Source organism: Alligator mississippiensis, chromosome 2 (assembly GCF_030867095.1).
Source record: "Alligator mississippiensis isolate rAllMis1 chromosome 2, rAllMis1, whole genome shotgun sequence".
NCBI lineage: Eukaryota > Metazoa > Chordata > Crocodylia > Alligatoridae > Alligator > Alligator mississippiensis.
In genome coordinates, this window is record NC_081825.1 from 24,818,712 (window position 1) to 24,843,536 (window position 24,825).

At 40.0% G+C, this 24,825-nt stretch overlaps 1 protein-coding gene across 6 annotated transcripts in view; it reads left to right on the forward strand.

Moving 5' to 3' along the window:
- Positions 1 to 24,825, forward strand: part of AFAP1 (actin filament associated protein 1) — a 206,325-nt gene that overhangs the window by 167,392 nt on the left and 14,108 nt on the right. For 5 of the 6 annotated variants that reach the window (XM_059721546.1, XM_019479333.2, XM_059721547.1 and 2 more), the window contains 5 exons: positions 3,773 to 3,984; positions 6,603 to 6,748; positions 15,843 to 15,960; positions 18,060 to 18,317; positions 20,417 to 20,531. In XM_059721546.1, coding sequence (XP_059577529.1) covers positions 3,773 to 3,984; positions 6,603 to 6,748; positions 15,843 to 15,960; positions 18,060 to 18,317; positions 20,417 to 20,531 — 849 coding nt within the window. The remainder of the gene's footprint in view (positions 1 to 3,772; positions 3,985 to 6,602; positions 6,749 to 15,842; positions 15,961 to 18,059; positions 18,318 to 20,416; positions 20,532 to 24,825) is intronic. The other variant, XM_006275958.4, reaches the window with a different exon arrangement.

Sequence of the window (24,825 nt, forward strand, 5' to 3'; positions counted from 1 at the left end):
AGGTTCAGAGATGCAGAAAGGGATTGCCTTTCCTCTGTGGCTGGTCAGAAAAACCTCTGGCAACTCGGATATGATTGGGCAACAATTGGCAGAAAGCAGACAGTCTTGCTAGATGCTTGTTCATTGTGACAGAAATAGTTCTGCAGACCTCCTGGGAGCACTCCATAGATCACAGGTGGCCTACACATCACAGCTTGAGAATCACTTGTATAAGCAACCTTTTATTAAATGTGTGTGTGTCAGCTGAATGCAGATCAACCAAAAAGAAAAGCTGGAGAGCTGGAAAGCCTAGTCCAGCTAAACTGATGCCTTGCAGCATCTGGCTTCCATGGATGCTCAAACTTTGCAGAGCCTGGAAAGTTTGGTCAGTAGACCACTCTGTATTAGGTTAAACATTTTGGGAAGGGAAATATCTTACTTCTGAATTAACTACAATCATATAATCTAATCTGTAGTATTTATAGTTAATGGAGCACCTAGAATGAAATGTAGCCATTTGTATTATTTGTAACAGGCTCAACTCAGCTGTGTCTAGGCTTAATTTGAAAACGTATATTACCAATTATTTGCTTTGGTTGTTAGATGGCATTTTTGTGGATGATGTATTTTTGTGTTAGTTTGTGGTCATGTTTGTAAATAAATATTAATGCGACACAATAAACTCCGGCCCAGTTCGTACCAGAGTTTATTGCTCCTAGGCTCAGTGTTTACACGCGTGCCGATGCCCGCAGCACATTGAGCTGGGGTGGTGCAGCTGGCAGGGAGCCCAGGGGGCCAGCCTGCCACCCCAAAGCTACTCTGCCCCAGCTCAGTGTGCTGCACGAGGGTGTTACAGACATCCCCTGCACTGTAGCATCCTTGTGCCTTAGCCAGCCCTGGTCACTGTCTACATGTGCATTGTGGCAGAGTACATAACTCTGCTGTGGGATAGCACTTGTATCAGGCAGTACTAACTTATGGCATAATTAATTAGTTTACTCTGGCCTAATAGTGCCACGTATAAACTAGTTAGAAAGTTAAAATTAGGAACATTTACAAGGAAAATGTTGAGTCCACTTTCTATTCAAGTGAAGGGTGATAGATTGGGATGTCTTTTCAGAGAGGCACTGTGGGAAAAGAAAAAAGTGAGATTTGGGGAGGGTGGGGGCAGCAATATCCACTAAATAGGCAAGCTGGCATGTATATGAAGAATTTTTCATCTATAAAGTTGTATTATCTTGTACAGCTATACAGAGTCTGGTTTAAGAGGAGAAGAGCATCTGGATATTGCTGGGAATCATAAATAGCCAAGATCAGTTTTATAGGCATAATGGCATCTTCCAAGATTTTCATATTTCAGATAAGTCCAGCTGGATCAAGCCTTGAAGTTAAATATATGTAGCTGGAATAGAAACCAAACTATAAGTCATCGTGCTAATGAAAACCAAAGAGATAGCTGTCCAGTGTGATTAAGTGCTTTCCTGTTTGAGATCAAAATTAAAAATCTGATGTGTGATGGAAGATTATTCATTTCAGATACATTTCATTCTGAAGAAGATGTCATTCAATCCTTTCCTCTTTTCATAGTCTATCTGGAAGTGAAAACACACACTCTTTATAAAATGCATGCAAGACATGTAATGGGGAGCAAAGCTAAAAGGTACTTTTTACTTCCAAGGTTGTTGGTTGTCATTGTGTTGGCCTAAGGACAGAGGCAGGCAAGGTTCTTTGGGTAGATGTGATATCTTTTATTAGACCAACTAAATAGTTGGAAAAATGTTTTTTGGTTTTTACTTCCAACCTTTTTTTACTGTTACACTGCCCAGACGCTGAAAGTTGATTCTCGGCTATTGTTTGTCGGTGGGCAGGGAGAAGTGCTGGATCCAAATGAAATTAGAAAGAGATAGGACCAGGATTTATCAATAACAAATAAATTTGGGGTTTTTTTAATTGTTTATTTCTTTAATCCTGTTAAGAGAGAGGAAAATATAGATCTTGTGTTTTATTTGGGACTTTAAAAAAAAGTTAATCAAATTGATATTAACATGGGCATGTCTTTCTTGCTTCTCTTGTGCCCTCAGGAGAGTGCCATAATCAAGCACATCCCATCTACCCACTTGGGATCTGTCTTCAGCAGCAGGGACTGCCAGCAATGTGGTTTCACTGACTTGTTTCTGGGTTTGGCACATGTAGAGCAGAAGTGGGTGGGCCAGTTGTGTCTGTGAAAGGGGCTCTCAAGTGTGCTGCAGAAGCTGGGTAGATATATCCCAGGTTTCTTAATTTTTCTTTTCTTTTTAAGCCATACTACTTTTAATTTCAGTGAAACCATGGAGAGTTTTTGATTCTGCTTTAGACATTCTCTGGTAGTGCTTAGAACCTAAACAACAGCACATATATTTTATTTTTACATAAAACACTGTATTGTTTTGATTATAAGTTGACTTATTTTCCTCCAGAAGAACCATAAGAATCACTCAGATTATACGCAGGGTTGACTTATAATTAGGCCCCCATCAATCTGGACTTTGTACTGGCAGTAGTTTTGTGCAGACAGTAATAATGCCAAGTCAGGAATCCTTTCAGTGAAGTTTTTACTTAAGTATTTTCAGCATATTTAACCTTTGGTCTCTTCTTTGGTTACTTAATTCTCCTGTGGGATTTTGTAAGAGCAAGAGCAGTTCAGGGACTTTTATGTGTAGTTATCAACTTTTACACAGAAAAAAATCTCTGTTTTTCCTAAAATTGAACATGAAAATATAGGGTCAGCTTACACAGAGAGTGGCTTGTTTTTGGATCAATAAGGGTAAAGGAGACGTATAAAACCTAGCTAAGCAAAATGCATTTTTGAGGGAATTTGATTTATGGTTTCTTAGGAAATTCTTTTTGGGTATCACAGACACAAGCTCTTTCCCTAGCCATGGTACAGTAGTGCAAAGCATATTTCCAGTGCCCTATATCTCTACTACATTTTAGTCTTTGATTCTTTTAAAATTAAGTTTCCTGAACATTGACCACCTGTTCACCAGGTTTGTTACCAGTTAATGACATGGCTGGTTCCTAATGGTTTATATCCACATATGTGGTTAATAATATCTGTAGCATCTGGAATGGTGGTTTCTACCTCATCCACAGTCTAAATTGCATATGGCATATTTTGCTGTACAACTAGCCTGCCCATATTCTTGCTTGTGTAATTGGTTCATCTGGTTAAGTCTCCTGTGCAGTGGTATGTCACTCAGTACATAGTCTTAGATGCCCCTGATGCTTATTTATATGAATGTCCATTAGGTCCCTTATACTCAAATTGAGTCAGCAGGAGTTAGCAGTGATGATATTACCAGAGAGTACAGTGCAAACACAGTGATAGATATAGATGCACCAATACAAATGAGAATGTGATTTCGTAGAGAAAAAGTTGAGCGGGCAAAACTTACTGTGGGCATTTTATTGTTTTTTCTCCCCTACCCATTTTTACAAATAGCTTCAGGAAACACTATTGCAGATGAGCTTCTGCATACATCCACCCAGAATAATTATAAACTCAATACAGTCATTTGCATATGTTCAAACTATCAAATCATTAAATGCTGTGCTCTGGGTTATTGGTACAGTGGGAGTTTCTGTAAAACAAACAAAAGACTAAAAGAAACATGCATTTGTCATCAAAAGATCCATCTGGAATTTAATCTTCAGCTGCAGTTGTAAGATTTGTACATACTAGCATTACATCAAAAAGTAAGTTTCTTTTAAAAAGGAGAAAGGATAAAATATCCTGTGTTCTGTTTTGCTGCAGGGTATCTCAATGTGCTCTCAAATAACCGCTGGCGTGAGCGCTGGTGCAGAGTGAAAGATAATAAGCTCATTTTCCACAAGGACAGGACAGATCTGAAGACCCATATTGTTTCTATCCCCCTACGTGGCTGTGAAGTCATTCCAGGATTGGATTCCAAGCATCCCTTAACATTCCGTCTGCTTCGAAATGGGCAGGAAGTTGCAGTATTAGAGGTACAGTATTAACGAGCATACATTGCAGGTTTGCACACAGGCTAATTACAAGAATTCTCCTGCAAGCTATCTTTCAGAATACTCTGCAGATTTAAATAATGTAATTTTTGAGCTTGGTAGTCCGTCAGAGGAAAAAACAAATTAAGTGTTACAGGCAAAAGGGTTGAAAACTGAGACAGAGGACCCTAAAACTTTCTTTAAGTACAAAACTTTTCCCTGTTAAGATGCTTTCTTCAGTCTATTTCTATTCTGACCTTTTCACTTCCCCTTATAAAGCCTATGATCCTCTGTTTTTAGTTTTGTGTCCAAGACCTAACTTTAAATACAAGCTGTTGAACAGAACAGTTAGAAATGCTTCATTTGGAATCTCTAAATTAATAATGATGAATGTCAGAGAGGGTAATGAACAGGGGATAGATCATGCTAGATATACCCATTCAGTGTTGTCCCTTTAAAGCATCCATTCTTGCCACTGTTGGAAATGGGATAGTGGGATTAGATGGACGATTGGTCTGACCCAGTATGGCACTTGTGTTCTTACAATTAAAGAGCACTGCTGCAGCTTGCTGAAGATTAGACCTCTATGATATTATTTATATATCTGCTGGGTATGTTAATCAACTCTAAGAGGATGTATTCTGAATTTAGGATACACTACTATATGTATATGAGAGCGAATTGGTATTTTAGCCACAGTTTGCATCCCTAATGCCATGCTCATATATATGATGAAACACTGTGCATCAAACACCATCATTTGCAATGGACTTTCTTTGAATAGTGCCACAGATCCTGTGGCCTTTATACCGCTGATCTCTACCAATGAAATATGGATGGAAAATGCTGGCATAAGGTCCAAAATAGTGGAGTCCTACTACTGTCATTCCAGCATTCTCTTTGATCAGGTTTTTGCATTCAAGCTGTACAAAGGTTAAACGTACCAGGAAAAAAATATCTTCAAAAGCAGTACTATATGTACCATAGAGCTTTTAAGTGTGTACTGTATTTGGGCATCCATTTCTTCCCCAGCTCTCTGCACCAATCATCTAAGTATGCTTCCATGCACATCTTACTATATGCCAACAGTGAGATGTGTGGTTCTGCTGCCCATTTAAGTCAGTTAGGTGTTTGAACTTGGTCTGGCAAGCACAGTTAGCAAGGGGAGGAGTAGGATGCCAGGGTTAGTTTGGTCTGTGTAGAGCACAAGCCTCAGGAGCTGGGTTGAGGACAGCCTACGAATCTCGACGAATTTCAAATTCAGAGAAAGACAGCTGAGCCTGTTTGTGAAAACGTTCTCTCACTTAACTCAGGGAACAGCTGGAGGCTGGAAAACTGTTAGAAAGCTTTTGTTTACTGCTAGTTATGGTATTTAACCTTTTGGCAACAAATTCAAGTGCAGAATCTGACAGAAAAAAAATCAAGATAAAACAAAAAAAGAAATTTCAAATAAGCTAAAATCATTTGTTTTCCGTTCTTGTTTTAAAAAAATCTGAACTATGAAAAATAGCTCTAGGGAAGGTCTTTTGATTCTTATGTGCGTTATTGACACTCGGGAAAATTTGTAATGAAGCCTCATCAAAAGTCAAATTTTAATTGTTAGTCTCAGGTTAGACACTTAAACTTTGAATTTTAGTGTGAATCAGGTTGGTATCTTGTGCTTGAAGAAGAACCCCAAGACTGATGTACAATACATGTTATTTGGACTGTGGTTTAAAAGAACATACAATGAGCTGCAAGTATTATGAAAGAAGGGACCTAAGGTAATGAAATTAAGATATAGGGAACTTAAAAAAGAGAAAAATCTATGAGTTCTTCCATACAATTCCCTTTCTCTATTTTTTCCATTATTTAATTTGCGAATGAAGAGCTTGTGATTGATCAGTTTGGGTACATTATTAGATCTTTTAAAAAAGTATTTTAAAAATGTTCTAAATCATTACACCCATTTAACATAAAATATTGATTTTTTTCATGAAAACTATTCAGCTGGCAATATTACAGTTATTTCTTAAGTGTTCGTGATTTTATTTTCTGTGCTTAAAGAGCTCTACTATTTTCTTGTCCAACGTCATTCTGTCTAACATTTGTGCAAATGACTTGTTTAAAAAAATTAGCCCAATAGTGGAAAACAGTTCTGTCTCACCTGCTAATTTTCTAAAAACTAAAATAAGGTATCTTTATATTAAAGATACTGGCTGCATGCAGTTAATTATTCTCTGTTGCTGAACTTGTACATATTTGTAATATGTGGACATTATGTTGCTTTAAATATACTTGTTATACCAGAATAACCATGGTGAACTTCAAGGTTTGTAGGGCAGTTTGACAAAAGTGATCCAGAGCTTCATAGAAATCATTGAGGAAGGGACTTCTGTAGGTCAGCAGGATCACCCTTATACAAACCATTCTATGCAGATAAATCTAACCTCTTAGTAAAACTACCAGCAACCCTGACGCAGCACCATAACCAGCCATAGTTAAAGCAGGGGGGCCATGGCACACACAATGTTGTGTCCATCTATCAGGAAAAATAAAGTGCTTGGAGTGAAATAAATATTAAAAAGCCTATACTTCCAGTGGCAATTCAGGAGATTACATAAACGCTTTCCCTCTTATAGGCCTCATCATCTGAAGACATGGGCAGATGGATTGGAATTCTGTTAGCTGAAACTGGTTCATCTACAGACCCTGGAGCTCTGCACTACGACTACATTGATGTGGAGATGACTGCAAGTGTCATACAAGCTGCAAAGCAGACCTTCTGGTAAGATGCTTAAACTAAATAAGGGCATTTCCTGTAATTTCAGAATTCAGAGTTTTTGTTAATTCCAGCGCCAGGAGGCCTTATCAGATTTCCCCTCTCTGCCTACTATTACAGTCATGAAGGTTGAAGTCCTGAGTGCCTCAGTATGGTAGATGTGTTTATGATTATCTTGCTGGCATTCTGTTCAGTTTGGAAGGAAGGCAAAATATATCCAATTTTATGATGTATTACAATCTTTGCTTTTTATATCAAATGAGTTTAATAATTAGGTGCTATATTTTTCTCCCCAAAGTCACCACTTTAAAAGGCAAGAAGGTATACTGAAGACAGATCACAGTTCACTTGTATAGCTTGCATTGGCTTTCTTCACTTTCCAAGTCTAAACAGAAGTAATGTAAATGTAAAGAAATAGTTTAACCCTTGACTTCTTGTGACCTCGGTGTTTCCCTAATTCTGATAAATTTTTGATAAATGAAAAGCTTGATAGAACTATAGGCAGACAAGGTTCCTTGGGTGAATTTGATATCTTTTATTATCTATATCCTTAGACCAACACGGCTACAACCTAAACCCTTGATAGAACTATAAAATTAAAACCAAGATTTTTTTTTTTTTTTAAAGAAAGGTTCATGTGTAAATTAAAGCTTCAGTACAGATTTTCTTAAAATGTTCCTCAGCAAAGGTCCTAGGCCATCTACTCAGAAAAGCTGTGTGTGTGTGTGTGTGTGGTGATTTATATATTCAAAGCATTCTACAACACTCAAACCCGTGTTGCATTTGCTGTGACACTTTCTAGTTAGCATTCTAGGATGGATGACTACTTAGGGGTGAAGAAACTCCCTTTCTAAAACAACTGTCTTTGTTTACTAAGTCCATATAAAGGGTAATTGGCAAGATGCTTTACTAGGACTTTATTGACTTGTGTAACAAGTGGGTCGTCCTGGGGCTGGTCCAGATGTTGGCCCACCCATTTGTCTAGGGCACTCCACTCATCTGCCTCTCCTGCCACGCCTTTTATGTTATTTAAGTTGTTCCCAGGCAGGAGGCTGCCCATTTCATTGCCCTGATGCCAAGGGCGAATAGACAACTCCAAACATTCCTTTATACCATGTCCTATGCCTCGCAGCTGGCATCCACATCCGCTAATCCTCCCCTGGCCCCTTTGTTGGGCCACTCTCAGCCTCACCGAACCCAAACTTGGCCTCAGGCATCCTCAGACCTACCTGAGCCCCCTGCCCCACACACTGGGGCTTCTTCCCATTCACCCACACTGGGATTTCAACACCCGGCTCCCTCACTGGGTTTCTGGGCCCAATGCCCCTTAAACCTCAGGCCTCACTCAGTGTCCCTGGGCCCTGTCTCAGGTCCCCTTCTCCTGGCCTGGACCCCATCTCAAACCCCACTCAGAGGGATTTGGCCCTGTCCTTTTCTGTCAGGGTGTGCTCCCCTCGCCTTTCACCTCCACAAGGTCATTCTCAAGGCAGCTAGAACTGAGACTTTCTGGTGCCCCATACTTGCCTTTCACTGGGGAGGCGCAGGTGCGGCATTCCCTGGAGACTGCCCTGCCACAGGCAGCCCTACCACACCATCCAGCCCCCCAGCAGGGTGTAGTTTTAGCTCATGCCCCAGGACCAGGAACCTCTTCCATCCCCATAGTTACTACCCTGAACCTCCAAGCTGTTCTAGGAGCAGCAGCCGGCTGGGTGATGTTGCTTCTTCAGCTCCCTGCAGCAACTCCCCACTCTGCTCTTGGGGCCTACCCTTATACCCAGGCTCCCAGACTCTCCACCAATCAGGTGGCCTCCTGCCTAACACGTGACTGCCTGATTGGACCTGCTCCCACCTGCAGGCTGCTTACTGCCTGCTCAGACCCCTTAAAATGACATGCACAACCTGTGCTGTGCCACAACTTGTTCCTGCAAGATGTTGGCCCTTCTCATCTCCCAGTCAAATTAGTTGGATGCACTTTTTCATAGAATAGAACCCTTTCATAGAATAAAAACCCTTAAATCCATAGTACATTTTAATAAAAAAATGCATAAATGGCATAATGTATACAGAAATGGCGTGAAGGTACATAATGTACCCTCATCAGCTCACTGTCAGAAGAAGTACCACATGAGAAAATATGGAGCTTCATTCCTAGACTAGTTTGAATGATTGATAGAAATCAGAGAGGATGCATCTTTTGCCACAATCCCACTTCTGTTAAATCCAAGTTACTTTGACATAATCATAATTCATTTACTTTTTTATAGTTACATTCATAGTTCTTTTGAAGGTATAAGGCTCAAAAACGTTATTTTATGTCAACATGTATTTTTGCTTGAATCAGCATGCAATGATAACCACATTTAAGAAAGAAAGAGAATGGAAACATTTTCCCCTAAATAATGCTTGGCTTTCATTTTATAACAAATGTGATATTAATTGAAACCAAGTGAAAAAACAAATGCAACTAAACCACATATTAGAAAGGAAAGACAAGCCTAACTTGCAAAATAACAAAAATCCCCTTTTGAAAATTTATTTAAATGAGTTGTGTGTCATTGAAAGCAAATATAAGGGTTTATCATAAACAACTTAAAGCACTTCCTGTCTGATTTCCAATCTAATCATTTGTATAAAATTAAAATAAAAAATGAGAAAAAGTTAATAATATTAAATCCTACTAAAACTAATACCAGTATTTCAGTTAACTGTAACTTTCATTTACTTTGATAATATTTTAAAATGTTTAAATAAGTGTTTAATACCTAACATTTATGATTTTCCTGGGTTTCATACCTTGCAGAATTATTAGGTAGTATTGAGGATTAAGCTTGATGAAAGTTATGAAATGTTTAGGATGGCAAAAGAAAAATGAATTATGGACATTTTATTAATTTCCTGCCTATCAGTAAAATTACAAGCAAAATTGTTGATTGTATTTGTTTTACATTCACTTATCTGGGAACAGAGAAGGTGATCCTTTCTTAAGCAATATAGATAAACAACTTGGAAATATTTAATGCAAATTTCACAGTGATCATTTGGCTAATACAGTTAGTAACAGTGATGAAGTGGCAAGAACTCAGCTATACCTAATAACCTGACCCTTAAAGTACTGAATGAAATGCTCTCCAAACTATAAGAGATTTATCTCTGAGAACTCAAAGAGGTCAGATAAGGTCACAAAAGACTGGACAAGACAACTATCTTTAAAAGGGAAAAAGGAGGACTCAGGAAATTATAGACTAGTCAACCTACCTTCAGTTCTCTGGAAATAAATTTATTTGGATATTTGTTCCATCCATCTGTAAGCATCTAGAGCAGCTGTTAGCAGTGTTTTGGAGCAGCAAGCCAAATCACCCTATCTCAGGTCCAAGGCAGGCTAGTACTTCAGACCTGGTCACTGCTGCCACTTTTCCCAGTCATCTGGAAGCTGACACAGGGAAAAGTGGCAGTGGTAGCTGCGAATGTGTCTGAACCTGCATAGCTGGATCTCGTCATTCTGTAGGCTGGATTTGGCCTGCGGGCTCTATATTGCCAGTCCATGTCCTAGGAGATAACAAGGGGCTGAGTAATAGCCAGCATGCCCAGAGCCTGTGTTCAGAAAGTGACAGAAAGATTAAAGAGTTTGAGGTTCAGATGGTGGTCTCATCAATCCTCCCTGTTAAAAGTAAAGTCCTGGACAAGAATCATAATATCAGAGAAGTTAACTTATGGCTACCAAAGTAATATCAGCATGAAGGCTTTAGTTTCGTTGACAATGAGTAGATGGTTGTTGAAGAAGGATTTAGATTAAATCTCAAGAAAACTTTGTAACTGTAAGAACAGTAGGATAATGACACAAGCTGCCTAGTGAAGCTGTAAAATATCCCTCTTTGGAGACTATCAAAGAATGATGCATACTCATGTCTGTGACAACTTAAGAAAGATGAATGCAGCATCTATGCAGGAGGGCAGGAATCCTTGAGGTCCCTTCTAACTCCATGATTCTGTGAACTGAGATATTGTGTCCAGATTTGGGCACCACATCTCAAAAAGATGTGGAGAAATGTGAGAGTCCAAAAAAGAGCAAAAAAAAAACTATCAGGAGGCTAGAAAACATGACTTATGAGGAAAGAATTGGGTTTGTTTAGTCTAGAGAAAAGACTGAAGGGAGGCATGGTAACAGGCTCCAAACATGAAAAAGTTTTTACTGAAAAGAGGAAAGTTCTAAACTGTTCCCTATGCACTGGGTTGAGGGCAAGAAGGAATTGCCTTAAATTGCAACGTGGGAGATTCAGGTTGAGTAGTAAGGGAAAGTTTCTAATTGTAAGGACATTTAAGCAGTGGAATAAATTACCCAAAAAGTTTGTGGACTCTCCTTCACTAAGGGTTTTTAAGGATTCTTTAGTCCAACCTGCAGGCCAGATCCAGCTCCTGGGCCCTATCATCCAGCCTGCAAGGCCTCCCCATGAGTCTGTGTGGAGTCTCATGGGACCATGGCCCTGCACCAGTAGGCCCAATAATGACTTGTGGGGGCCCAGAGCCTGATCCTGGCAGGCAGAGGAGGAACGTGTTTGTAGTTCAGCCTGTAAACCAGTCACGTGTCCCTCATCTGGCCCACAGAGGAGCACCATGGGGTCTGATAAATATCTGTCAGGGGCAGTAACTAAAAAGACCTCTTATGTTCTGTGATGTTTGAACAGAAGTTCAAACTTTTTATTGGTTCCAATGTTAATTAATCCCAGTAGGTTAAAGTTGTCACTAGTGCATATCCTGATATTACTAGTCATAGGTCTCAGTAAAGTTAATGAAACAAAACCATAGCAAGTAACTCCAAATTTAATCTTTCAGACTAACCATGAAGAATGTTCATCATCAAGGAAAGCAGAAAAAATCAGTTTCTTGACAATGTTTTTTAATGATTAAGTTAGAAATATTTTCAACAATTGTAATTTCCCTTGATTTTATAGCTGGCACTTTAATCTTGTCCAATTAATCCCTAAATATTTTTTTACCAAATCATGCAATGGAAAAAGACATAGTAAATTTCAGGTGGCTGGCCTCATTTGAGGAGTGGAAGAGACCAAACTGAGATTACAGTGAAAACTAATTACCAATTCAAGGCCTAATTGTGTAATTCACTGACACATTTGAATAACTGCATACATGTGTAGTCCCATGAAATGCAATAGAAGTAATGACTTGCATAATATTACTCAGAAGCTTAAGACTAGGGACAGACTTTCAAAAAGCCCAAGCCTGAATTGATTCAGTCTTTGCAGGTTAATCTAACCTGCAATGTTTGAACCATTTGCAAGTGAATAGACGTTCCCTTTTCATTCAGAAATGCTGGCCCATGCCTGCAGTGGCTCAGGCCAGAAACCCAGGAGCACAATTAACGTTGGAACCTTCCCTTCTACAGAAAAGCTGACCTGAGCTGAGCGGGGAGGGAGGGATGTGGCCAGGCCCCAGCATGCCTGAGCAAGGCTGAGGCAGGGTTTAAACCCCCATGTTGGCCTGCAGGGTTTGGAGGGTGGGGGAAGAAGGAGCAGGGCCAGACCCCTGTGGCTGGGTTGGGGGAGGGAGAAACGAGGAGGAGGACGGGAGAGCTCTGCCCACCCCAGCAACTCCCTTACTGCTGGGAGCAATCCAGGTACAGAGCGCTGCCGGACCTCAGAGGGGGACTCATCCCTTCCACCTTCCTCCCATCCCCCACCACCACAGGGCTGGGAGGGGGCCTCTGTGCAGGGCTGCCCAGCCTCAGAGGGGGACTCTTCCCCCTGCTCCTCCCCACTCCTGCGGGGCAGTGAGGGGGACTCTTCCCCCTCCTGTCTTCGCCACCATGGGGCAGGCAGTGGGGGGCTCTGTGCAATGCTGCCCAGCCCAGCCTGGGCACGGGGAGCAGCTGTCACTGAGGTGCTGCCCCTGGGGGGTGGCCCCACCTCTGCAGCCTGTCCTGGTCCCACTGAGCCCTGGCTGGGCACCCACACAGAGAGGCCAGGCCAGGCTGCGGGAGTGGGCAGCTCAGTGACAGGGACGCTGAGTCCTGTCAGCAGTGCAGCCTGGCCTGGTTGCACTTTTGAGGTAGCCCACTGCCCGGCCAGCTGCTGCCCATGTGTGCTGGACCAGGCTGCACTGCTGACAGGGCTCCGAGTCCCCAGCACAGAGCGCCCCCCCCCCCCCCCGGGCAGGGTGGGGCAGGGAGGAGAGGGGCTGCTGCACCCCGGATGGGTGGAAGGGGGGAAAGGAATAATCCCTCCTTGCCCCCTTAGCCTTAATGGGGCCATGCTGGGACAAGAACTTTTATTAATTTCTGTTTATTCTTTTTATTAATTTTCTAAGATCTTCCATTAATCTCTGAGGAAGATCTAAATCATACATTACCCGTTCTGCAGAGATAGGTTTTTGTTCCCAACAGGAGGTCCATTGAAATCAATTGTGTTCTGCACAAATGAGTCACTTAAGTTAGTTGAAATTTTACTCCTTCATGATCCAATTAAAAATACATTGAAGCTATTCACAGAGATTTTTGTGAGGCACAACAAGAGTGAGCGCTTCAAGTGTTTATAAAATGTTTGCTATTAAATTTTGATATGAAACTATGGAAATCTCCACTGGTGCCATTTAAGTTGCATTTGAATCCTCAGGATAAGTTTTAAGAAGGAATTAAATGGCACAATGCCTTGTGTTGGTCTCTTTGCAGCGGGCTGAATCTCACCATAAATCAGAAACAAATTCTGAGAGGCAAAAGCAGTGAACATTTCCCTATAGTGGCCTGAAATCAAGCATTTGAATGAGAGAACTATTATTAGTCTTATGTTTAAAATAACTGGATGTAATGGTTTTTAGTGTCAATCAAAATGATGTACGTTAGAATACTTGAAAACATACTTTTCTACCCCAATTAATTTCTCAGTTACTTTACAACTTGCCATGATTCTTGCTGTATGTTTTATAGTCCCAAGACTGAATCCTACAATGCACTGAATGCCTCCAACTTCCCACTGAATTAGGTGGGAATTGAGAATGCTTGGTACTTTATGGAATCAGGACCTAAATCAGGGATCAGCAACATTTTTGGGCAGAGTGCCAAAAACACCCACAACCTTGACTGTAAGATGTTGGCGTGCCAGGGGTGGGCACTGGGGGACCCGCAAGAGGCGCGATCCTTGTGGCAGCTCAGCCCTGGGCCCCTTCCCATCATCCACCCTGAGGCACGCATGCCAAGCAAAATGCCTTTGTGTGCCATGCTCTGGCACCCAGGCCGGGGATTGCCTGTGCTTGAACTAAATGCTGACAGTGATTAGTTAATATGATTTAAATCTGTGTGTAAACTACGTTTTTCCTTATTGCTGAATGGAAGACTTGAATGTGGGTCTTCCACCTCCAGGATGGGTGCCCTAAAGACTAGATCGAAGATTTAGTCCCTTTCTCTCTCTTTCAGTATCTTTTAAGACTGTTCTATTTAATATGAATACTAAAAACATTTGTTGGGCCACAAAAATTAGGAAAGAGGAGGGCACTTGAGAGATGCAGAGTTCTAGTTCATGCATGAATCAAACAGATCTATCCATGTGTCATAATAGGGACTTCACCACATCCGGATAAGTTATTCTGGAGTGAGGTGTATGTCTTTGTCTGAGCAACAAGACAAATAGTTCAGGGTTTTGTTCCAAGCAGAATGGAAATAAATGTTGAAACTGTGGAATTCTTGTTTTCTGGCCAGCACTACAAAAAACTCACTCCTCTTTCTTATAAGGCTTTATCATATTTCATGGATCTCAACTTCAGAAGTTGAATAGTTCTGTTCTTCTGGATGGGTCTCTTTATTTTCTCCTTCTCTTTCTTTAAGTATTTGAGTCTAAAAAATGTTCTGGAATCTCATTGTGTTCCTGGTTCTGTTTAAGGTATTGCTTGTGAAAGCAAATTGCTCTTATTGCAATTTGGGATCTAAACCTGCAAGCTTTCCATGGGGATGTGTTTGTTCCCAGTGGGTCCATTAAAATCAATTGTGTTCTGCATGAATGAGTCAGTTAAGTTAGTTGAAATTTTACTCCTTCATGATCTAATTAAAAATATATTGAAGGTATTTACAGAGATTTCTGTATGAGATGGAACAAGAGTGAGTGCATCAAGTATTTATAGAATCCTACAAAAATAGAATACTAGAAAATATGCATATTTATAGTGTTACAGAGACAGGAAAACATGTCACATCACAGCCTCTAGTGAGCTCTAAAGTTCTGTTGTGGCAAAACCAAAATCGAAAATATTGTTAAAAAAGAATAGAAAAGAATGGAATTTATAGTAGATTAAAGCACCAAAATATTTTTAAAATATGGATGAACATTTTTATACAATCAATAATGTTGCCAGAACCAAAAAGCTTTCAAGAAAAATTTCCTTTTCAGATATATGCTTTTTTTTTTTTTTTTAAACAAATTGACCATCAATAGATATCACTTACACAGAACATTTTGCAGGGTTTCCTCGTTTCCTAAAACTCCAGTGTGCTGTGCCACTTCTTCAAACTACTTCATGCTGTCCTATTTAGATGCAAGAACTTCTCACTTAATGTCATCCCGGTTAACGATATTTCCTTATTATGTTGCTCATCTATTAGAGAGCATAAGTGTTTGAAGTCATGCAATGTTCGGTTATGACATTGTTTGGCTGCCACCTGCTAGTAGGTAACTACTGTGACATAACTGGATTTGCTTAACATCGTTTCGCTTAGTTGCATTTTTCAAGAACGTAACTATGATGTTAAGCAAAACTTTTAGTGATGCATAACAAACTGCTGAGTTGCTTATATCAGTAGGCTCCCATGTAACAACACCAACAGAATAGCTACAGCTGTTGCCATCCTGGCATACATCCAGTCCAACACCTCACTGTATGAAAACAGTATAGAAACATATGTTGTGATATTATATGTCAGCATCTAAGTGGGAATACAATACTTGAACTTTCATGAAGGTTACAGAAGAAGCAAAACTACCTGCCACTTTAATGTCATGAAAAAGCTATATGCTTCTAGAGTAGGTGGATATTGGCAAATGACCATTGAATTGTCAGAATAAGACTGAAACAGCTGGCTTTTACTATTATTTTTATGTAGCTTTATGAACAGACGTGTTATAACTACTAATCCATACCGGGGAAGCACTGCCAATGGCTACGCATGTCCCAGTGGAATGGCACTTCATTACGATGATGTTCCCTGCATAAATGGATCGGTAAGAATTTAATTTGTACAGACAAAGGGCTTGCATGTGTTGAATGCAAGGACATCTGAAAGCTGTATTATCTAATTGAGCACTATTGGGCAGATTCCAAATGAACTCAAGTACTCCTTCGGATTAGGAACCACAAAACCTCTCTCTCATTTATGAAGTACTGGGGGTGTGGGACATATTGTTTAAATTAACCTGTACATGAGCCAACATATATTTATACAAATAGTTGCCTGTTGATCATTTGGTGCCAAAATCCATTAATAAAACCTTGAATTTTTTAAAAACTCATTAGGTCAAGGCAAAACCAAGGGATTAATTTTGCCAGTCCTTGTATTACATATGTATTGCATATTTAAGTATCAGAAAAGGCTGTGACAAGGCTTCTTTGCTCACTTACTCCCTTGATAGCACCACAGAGGTATGACCTGTCCCCAAGTGTAAGCTTTTTATGACAGTTGTTCGAGTCAACCCAAAAGAGGCCCTTATGAAAAAAGCCATTTTCCCTTTTTGTCTGTATAAGCCTTGTGCAAATGCAGGAAGTGAAAAATCATATTTGCCCATAGTGACACCCTGCTGCACCTAAATTCAGTCCCTCACGTGGACAGTAGGGGTGTGCAAAGCGGGCTGTATTTGATTGGGATTTGGCCCAATGTGGGGGACAGTGATTCAATGAATTGATTCGGACCACTGTCCTGATTTGATTCAGCTGAATCCGAATCTCAAGATTTGATTCTGCATTGGAGAATCGGCGATTTGGCCATAGACACAGCTTTAAATGTTTTTTTACATACCTCGAGATACCAGGCTTGGCTTGTGAATGCTGCAGTGCTGGGGCAGGTGGAACATCCCACAGGAGCATGGGGGGGACCCCCGCATGCTCAGTGGCGGACCCAGAAGTGGACCGGAAGTATTTAGGAGGCTTAGGAGGCACCAGTTACCGAGCAGGGGGAGCGGGGGGGTCTGCTGGGGGACTCCTCCACCCCCCCACCATGCTCCCATGAGACGTTCCATCTACCCCACCATCTCGGCGTTCACCTTGAGGTATATAGAAAAACCATATAAAGCTGTGTCTGTGTCTGAATCATCAAATCTCTCTGAATCGGAGGCTTCTGATTTGATTCGGAGAGGTTAATGGGTTTCCTGATTCTGTTTGGGTTTGGAGATTCAACCGCTGAATCAGCAACCAAAGCTTCACACAGTCCTAATGGACAGCTTCTTAAGAGCCTTGTTGATATGTAAATCTGAAAGCTGTACAAATATTTAAAGCACAAACAAGTACTGTGATCTGTAATGTTGTGATACATCAGAGAACTAGTAGAAAAATTTCTCCAAGGAACAGCTCACAACACAGTGTGTGGTGAGTAGGTGTATATGTAGCTCTTGGATGTACTTGATATGCCCTTTATATGAGGCTTGCACTCTCAGCCAGGGTGGATTAAGAAAAAATATTTGGCATTCAGACCCCTTGTTTCTTTAAAGATTAAATGAATGAATCATCAAGTTATTAATATTAATCTTTCCATTATGAAAAAAGAGGAAATGGTTTGTAGCTATTTTAGAAAACCCAGAATAATAATTTTCCAGCAAATAAAATGTAACACAAGTGCTACAGCAGCTGATGGTTACTGGAAGGATAGATACATGGCCTTGAGAAAAACTCTTGGCTCTCTCAGTTATCAAGCTTGAAACCACGGGTTACTCTGTTAGGCTAAGAAATTATTTGTAAATGGTATTAGTCATTAGCTTGCAGTTTCATCTCCATTATTCACAAATATCCCCTATTATTGTATCTAATTCAAGGAAGTATTATATATGTCTTTGCATATCCAGACTCCTATGAAAAGGCATATCATAAAAATAGTGCAAGAGATAATATTACCAATTCCTGCATTCAACAGAAAACACAAAGGGTTCCAGGTAATCAGGCAGGTAACACAATGCTTCACTACCCCAGACATCTAATATACCATAGCCACCCATTTCTTTCTAGTCTTTGGCTCAAATGTAAGGTAAAAGTTGTGGCTCTCACTAATGTTTGAATTTTGCTTCGGCTCTGCATGATGGTTTGTTTACTAACGGCACAAGTATGTGTGTTGCAGTGGGAACCAGAAGATGGCTTTCCTACTTCTCGTAACAGAAACATCGGAGAAGAAATGCTTTATGATAACGCAGGCCTGTACGATAACTTGCCGTCTCCGAAAATCTTTGCACGCTATCCACCAGCTGACAGAAAAGCCAATAGGTTATCTACTGACAAACTATCCTCTAACCATTACAAATACCCTGTTTCATCCAGTCTGTCTTCTGCTCAGTCTATCACTAACACCTCTGCTGTGGGGAGGGGATCTGTCTCTCAGGTACTGCAATGTTTAATACCGTGGCAAAGCTTTATATTCTGATTCTGTTTACTTGGTGCATGGGTTATTTATCTTAAGCTACTTCAGTGATTTGGTTTTATCAGTAGACTACTTGCACATAAATGGGCTCACTATAAGTAAAAAAGCTTCACCTAGACTGCACATTCTGAGGTGGATGTGTTGTCTTCTCTTCTCTCTCTAGTTGTTTGCCTGGCATGTTCTTGGTGCTTTCCATGTTCGAGCCAATCACAGTAAACAGAACCGTACATGTACGACAACAGACCGCCCGCTGTCTTCCACTTGACAAAAACATATTTCCCACCAGAGGTTTCAGCACAGTTTGCCACTGTCACAGAAGATACAGCATTTTCCCCTGGCCATTATAACACAGGAAAAAAAGTATTTTATATGTGGAATGACAGCTAAAAAATAAAAGCCCGTGTCCTTAAAGCTGGAGTATTAACCAGGTTTTTAAGTGGTGTATAAAGTATGTATACTTGCATGTATAAAATGGTGCTTATTCACAAAGATATTCACACACATTCTTCCCCTATAGCTATGAGTTAAAAGTTTGTACATAGGAAAGTTCCTTGTACAAATTTCTCTGCCCCGTCTTTTGAAGATTTGGACCTAGTTTATTTGTTACTGGATAAACTGAAATACATTTTAAGTGCTATATTATTTACTGTGACTATAAACGATAACTATATTTAACTAAATCTACTTCTACTTTCTTCTCTTCTCTGAGTCTCAAAAAAAAAAAAAAAAAGAACAAAAAAAGAACAAAAAACCCCCAGAGAAGTCATAAGACCTAAACCTCAAACGGTCATGTTATCAAATATGAATCCCATGCAAAGGACAATGGCATACAACTCCCAGCCTAATTTAAAGGGAATGATTACATTAAGATAGTCTTTTACTTGTTTGATGCACCTGAAATATTATGTTAGACACCTGATTATGTGTGGCTTAGTTTTATGAAAGCTCTAAACTTATTTCTAGCTGCCTCTAATATATATATATATATATATATATATATATATATATAAAAATAAATAAAGTGTCACAATCAGAGGTAGATCTGAGATCTGAGCAGTACATTTCAGGAATTTGGATTAATGTTTATCTGTTCTTGGATTAAATAGAGTGTAATAATAATAGTAGATTGCTCTTCACTGCCAGTTCATACTTTATTATTCACATATTTAAAAAAAGCAGAATATGTGCTTCAAGGAACTGCCACATCATATGTTCTCTGAATTCTCCTTTTTTCTATCCCACATGGTTTACTTCCCAGAGACAAGCAACAGAGCATTTTCAGCAAAGATCCCTGGCTCTGAAACTTGTTTCCTTTGGTAATCAGTGTGAGCCAGCCACTTATAAGGTGCAGTGCAAGCACCTCCTCAACTGTGCCTTTTTGCAATGAGTGGACTTTGAAAGTCAGTTGGTAGAGGTGCCATAGAAAAATCAGTCTATTAATTCCTCAGGGATAAAATTAAGAGTCTGTATTATATATATAGTTTTGAAATAACTCCCAAATACCAGCACAATACAATTTTTATGTAGTATATGCAACAAGGATTACATAATATATAGAGTGGAAAAGAAACAGAGTGGAAAATTGCATTCTGCTTGTCACTGACCAAGACTGATGGCTTTACAACTTCTTGTGATAAGTATAAGATTAACTGGTGTTAATGCTATGTTTCCAAAGAGCTCTCTCTATATAAAATTGTCCTAACGTAGCAGTTCTCTGCATCCAGCATGCTTCTTACAATAATATGCATCAGAGTTTTGAATGATTCAGAAAATGAGATGCCACCACATTTGGGAGAAGAGAGACAGAGAGCCAGCACTTCTCTTACAAATCCTACTATTTTCGCAGTCTTGGATCTTACTGAATAGGTAGTTATCAATAATGAAATCTCTAGGGGAAACACTGTCTCCAGCAGAATCAATTAAGCATGTGGACAACTGTCTGTAGGGCAAGGAGCTTTCAATAACCCTTTCAGAGGTTGTCCTTGATTAAACGGAGTGATTGTGTCATTGACAGAACAACAATAGCTACCATTGCATCCTTTTTTTTTGTTTTCAAACAGTTCAAAAGCAAGAAACCCCCTGCAACTGCAAATGGTGTCACGGGAAAAGGGAGAGTTTTAAACAACCAACCAAAGAAATCTGAATTAGTTTCATGTGTGAAACGTACAGCATCTAGTAAGTACATTTCTTTATTATTGTACTTTGTTAATTTAGGGCCTGAACACATGCTGTTTACACTAGTGTGATATGTATCAGTCTTTTACAGTGACACAAATGACATTGGGGTCCAGCACAGACATATGTACATCTGTCTCAGGGTAGTGTAAATAACAGGTAATTATTACAATGTCCACTTTATGTTGGGGGTAGGTAATATACTGCCTTGAAGAAGTGGCTACCTCACTTAGCTACAGAAAAAACAGACACTAGTGCAGTGGTGGAGTGTCACAAATTAAACACTGTGCCCTCCCCAAATGCCACTCCAATCCCCTTCTCCTGCCCTATCTGCCACTCTGCTTTCTGCTCCCTGCCTTGTGTTCCCTACCGGATCTGCTGCTGTGCTCTCTACTCTCTACCCTGTGCTTCCTGCCTGATCTGCTGTTCTTCTTACTGCTATCTGCCACTGCACTGTCTATCTCCTCTCCCATCTGCCATGTATCCCACACAGGCTGCCCATACCATGTGGCAGCCATGCCACAAGTAGTCTATCCCTGCACTAGCATAATTTATACCAGTTCAGATTTACCCCTGATTTTTCTTGGTATATTTCTACACCAGCTTCAAGTAAGTTATGGTAGTATAGGCTGTATATTGTATGTCTGCTCCCTTTGTCACTAGTATAAAGGCCAGTTACTCTGGTGTAAACACATTTGTCTAGGTTTTCAGACACTAGGATGCATGACATATCTTTTCATCTAATGAGCAAGTAAAACACCAGCATAGTTCTTCTCTCAGTTTCTTAATAATTTTTAAAAATCAAATCAGACTAAAGACTTCATTGTGATTTGAATTAAACCCGAGCAACCAAGTAGCTCTACTGAAGAACATGTACAAAAGTTTTAAATTAAATCGTAGTCCTGCTCTCTGATTATCATTCTGTTAAAATGTGCATTTATAAGCTGAACACAGCTTTGTGCTTGGAGCTGTATAAATACTTAAGTGCGTATTATCCCACCCTTGAGGATTTTTAGAACAGAGCAGAATTCTGTTATTTTTTGTATACCTAAATGGTAGTTTTCCAGTCATGTAAGTGCCTTTTTGCCACTTACAAAAAGTTTGAGATTCTATTACCCCTGTAATGTGAAAATATAAGGAAGCAGGCATTTGTGTGCATGTACTGCCCATACACAGTATGCTATGTACTGAACTAGCAGGTCTATAACTATTTATGAACAACTACCGTGGAAATACAAGTCACAAAATTGGAGCCAGAAAATAATGCATGACTAATGAATGTTAGATACAGAGGAGGTCTCCTGCTTCCTGGACAAGTACTGTAATCACTCAGTTACTGGGGCTAAAACATGGCACTGTCCTCTTCATTTTTCTGGGACTTACACTCAGGCATCTGTTTACATAGCCACATGGCTGCCCCACCAGTGCATCAGCTACGGGGCATGTTCAGTATATGCACATATGCAGCTGGGTAAATGCCATTAGGTACACAAAATGAAATAGAATCCTGCCCATAGCTCATTAGTAGCTTATTGGTGACTGGCATACATTTTTGAATGGGTACTTGGAATCCTATAGAAATACATTTTGAAAGGTAATTTATATTTTGTTCATCATTTATATGGTAAAACTTAATTTACATAGTGTTAATTATACAGTACCATCCATACAGAAGCTCCTAAAACCTAAGAGAATATTTAAACAGATTTTGTGGGTCCCTCCAACCAAAAATTGAAATTGGATCAAAAATGAACATTTCCTATTAACACAAAAAATGAATACATCTGGCATCTTCCTCTTTTGTGTGCATGTGTTCTATATGTTTCTAAACACGTTTGTCCTTCTTTGTGTTCTGTTCCTGTTACCTTTTTAAATTGGTGAAAATGGATACGAAGATTTTTGAGTACATGTCTTAAAATACTCAGTAAATAGTTTTTTAAAAGTTAATAGCGAGGCTAGGAAATCAATGTGTAAACAATATTTAACACTAAAATCCAGTTTTCTCAGACTAAAGTATTAACATTCATCCCATTGCCCATGCACTTTCTTCTGGAATGCTATGACTTTTTTATTAACTTTGGTGACATCTAATGGTGGCCAAAGAAGTAATAACTTTGTTTTGCCCTGAAATGAGCTATCTAAAAATCTGATCTGGTATTCCCTAAGGAAGAACATATGTAGATACTTGTCAACCAGGGAGATTGTAGAATATATCACTAGGCAAGGAGGATGTCCCATGGAAACACGTGACCCTGAGGACAGTACAGAGGAGATCTGCCAGCTGAGAAGAAATAGAATTCAAGAATGGGTTTTGCTGCACTGTAGTATAAAGGAAAGAAGTAATCGGACAAGATGGGGTGGCTGAGAAGGAGAGCAACTAGTCCCAAAGTGAGAGGAAGAGGTGATTGAGAAAGCCAAGGACCAGAGGGCCCTGACAGAAGTGACATTTGCCATACGATTGCCCCCTTGAAAGTGCTTTACAGCTGTGCCCTGATAGAAGTTCATAGCTGCTTCTGTAAAGCACCATGAGTTAGAGCAGAGAGCTGCACATCTATCAGTGCCCAGAGTCTGATGAGGGACAAGGAAGATATACAGGAGTTTTTGAGAGAGAACAGTTGACAGTATTATTTACTGGCAAAGAAAACAGGAAGAAGCAGGTTTATATTCAGGTGAATCAATCCATCACCAAGGTGGATCCACAGTACAGAAGGGTGTGGTCTCTGCCAGGAACAATAATATGAAATGCGTTCTGGAGGCTGAAAAGTGTTCAGTTAGGAACAGGAAAGAATCCAGGTTTGTTTTCCTTCATGTTGGGACAAATGACCTTTCCAGGTTCCTACTGCAATGGAAGGATGCCAAGCTAAGGAAAACAACTGGAACTTCAGGTGATCTCAGGGGATGTCTTTTGGTTCATGGGGAGGAAGATGAAGGCATGACAAGAGAATGAAAGATCAACATTTGACTCAAAGATCAGTGTTGAGAGAGGTTTTTGGATGTTTGACCGCTGGGAAGTACTCATATAAAGAGAATTTTTTGTAACAAATTCCAGTTAAGTACCTTGGATGCTGATTTTTCTGGGACTGAAGCTTGTATAGATGATAGATAGAATTTGAAACTAAGATATGCAGAAAAATGTTGCATAGACTTATGGTATGTGCCAAGTTTTAGGTCAGTGCACAGCAAGGAGAAAGAAAGTATAAGTCATGAATAGCTGTCAGGTAGGAAAGTTGGCATGGCCAGTAAAAAATAACTGGAATGTTTGTATGCTAATGCAAGGAGCTGGAGCACCAAAAGGAAAGAGAACTACTGGTGTAGGATGTGTGAAATAAGTTATTATAGGGATAAGGTACAAGGGTGGAATGATGTCATGACTAGAACATGACTTAAAGGGCGATTCTTCAAGAAAGATAAAAAATGTAGGCATTGGTGTAGCCGTGCATGTTAATAAATGTAAAGAAATTAGAATGCATAGTATGAATAAAACAGAATCTCTTAGGATTAAAATCACGTTAGGGAAGGCAAGTAAAAGAGATTTCACAAAGGTAATGATGGCAGCCTGCAATCATCTCTAGATTTAGAGATCTTTATATAGATAGAGATTTCTGCAATGTCATTAAAAAGAAAAATACTACTGGAATTGTGTTGTCATGGAAATCTTCAGCTTTCCAGAGATAGCATGGAAAACAAATTCTGATTATAAAAATTAGGGCCATATATTTCTGGATACGATAGCTGACAGATTTCTTCACCAAACAGTCACTAAATTAACAAGATGCGATGCTATTTTAGATTTGGTTTTGGTAAATAGTAATAGGGTTATATAAGATCAGGTCATCAGAGTAGATGATGATGAGGTGGTTTGTTGCAAGTTAAATGAAAGGATAAACGAGCATAGGTAAGTAGTTAAGTTTTTGATTTTTATGAGGACAAACTGATAGACTAAGGCAGGAGTGGGTAATTATTTGGGCCCAGGGGCAACATAGAGTTTTTTGATGAGTTGTCAAGGGCTGGGTCGGCACCCCACTTCCCAACCTCCCAACACCTCACCAAAACTCCCTATGGGGGATGGGGCTGTGGCTGGGTGGGTGGAAGCAGTGTTTGGGAGCAGGCTGGATGGGTAAGGCCAGGATATGTGGCGGGGTCATGAGACAGTGACAATGTGGGGCCTGCTGCCCACACACCCCTGCAATGGGCACAGGTTTTGTGGGGAGGGGCATGCAGGAAACAGATCACAGCTCTGCCCTGGGCTCCAGGCCCTGGCCCTGCACTGCCACTGCCCCAAGATCCCAATCCC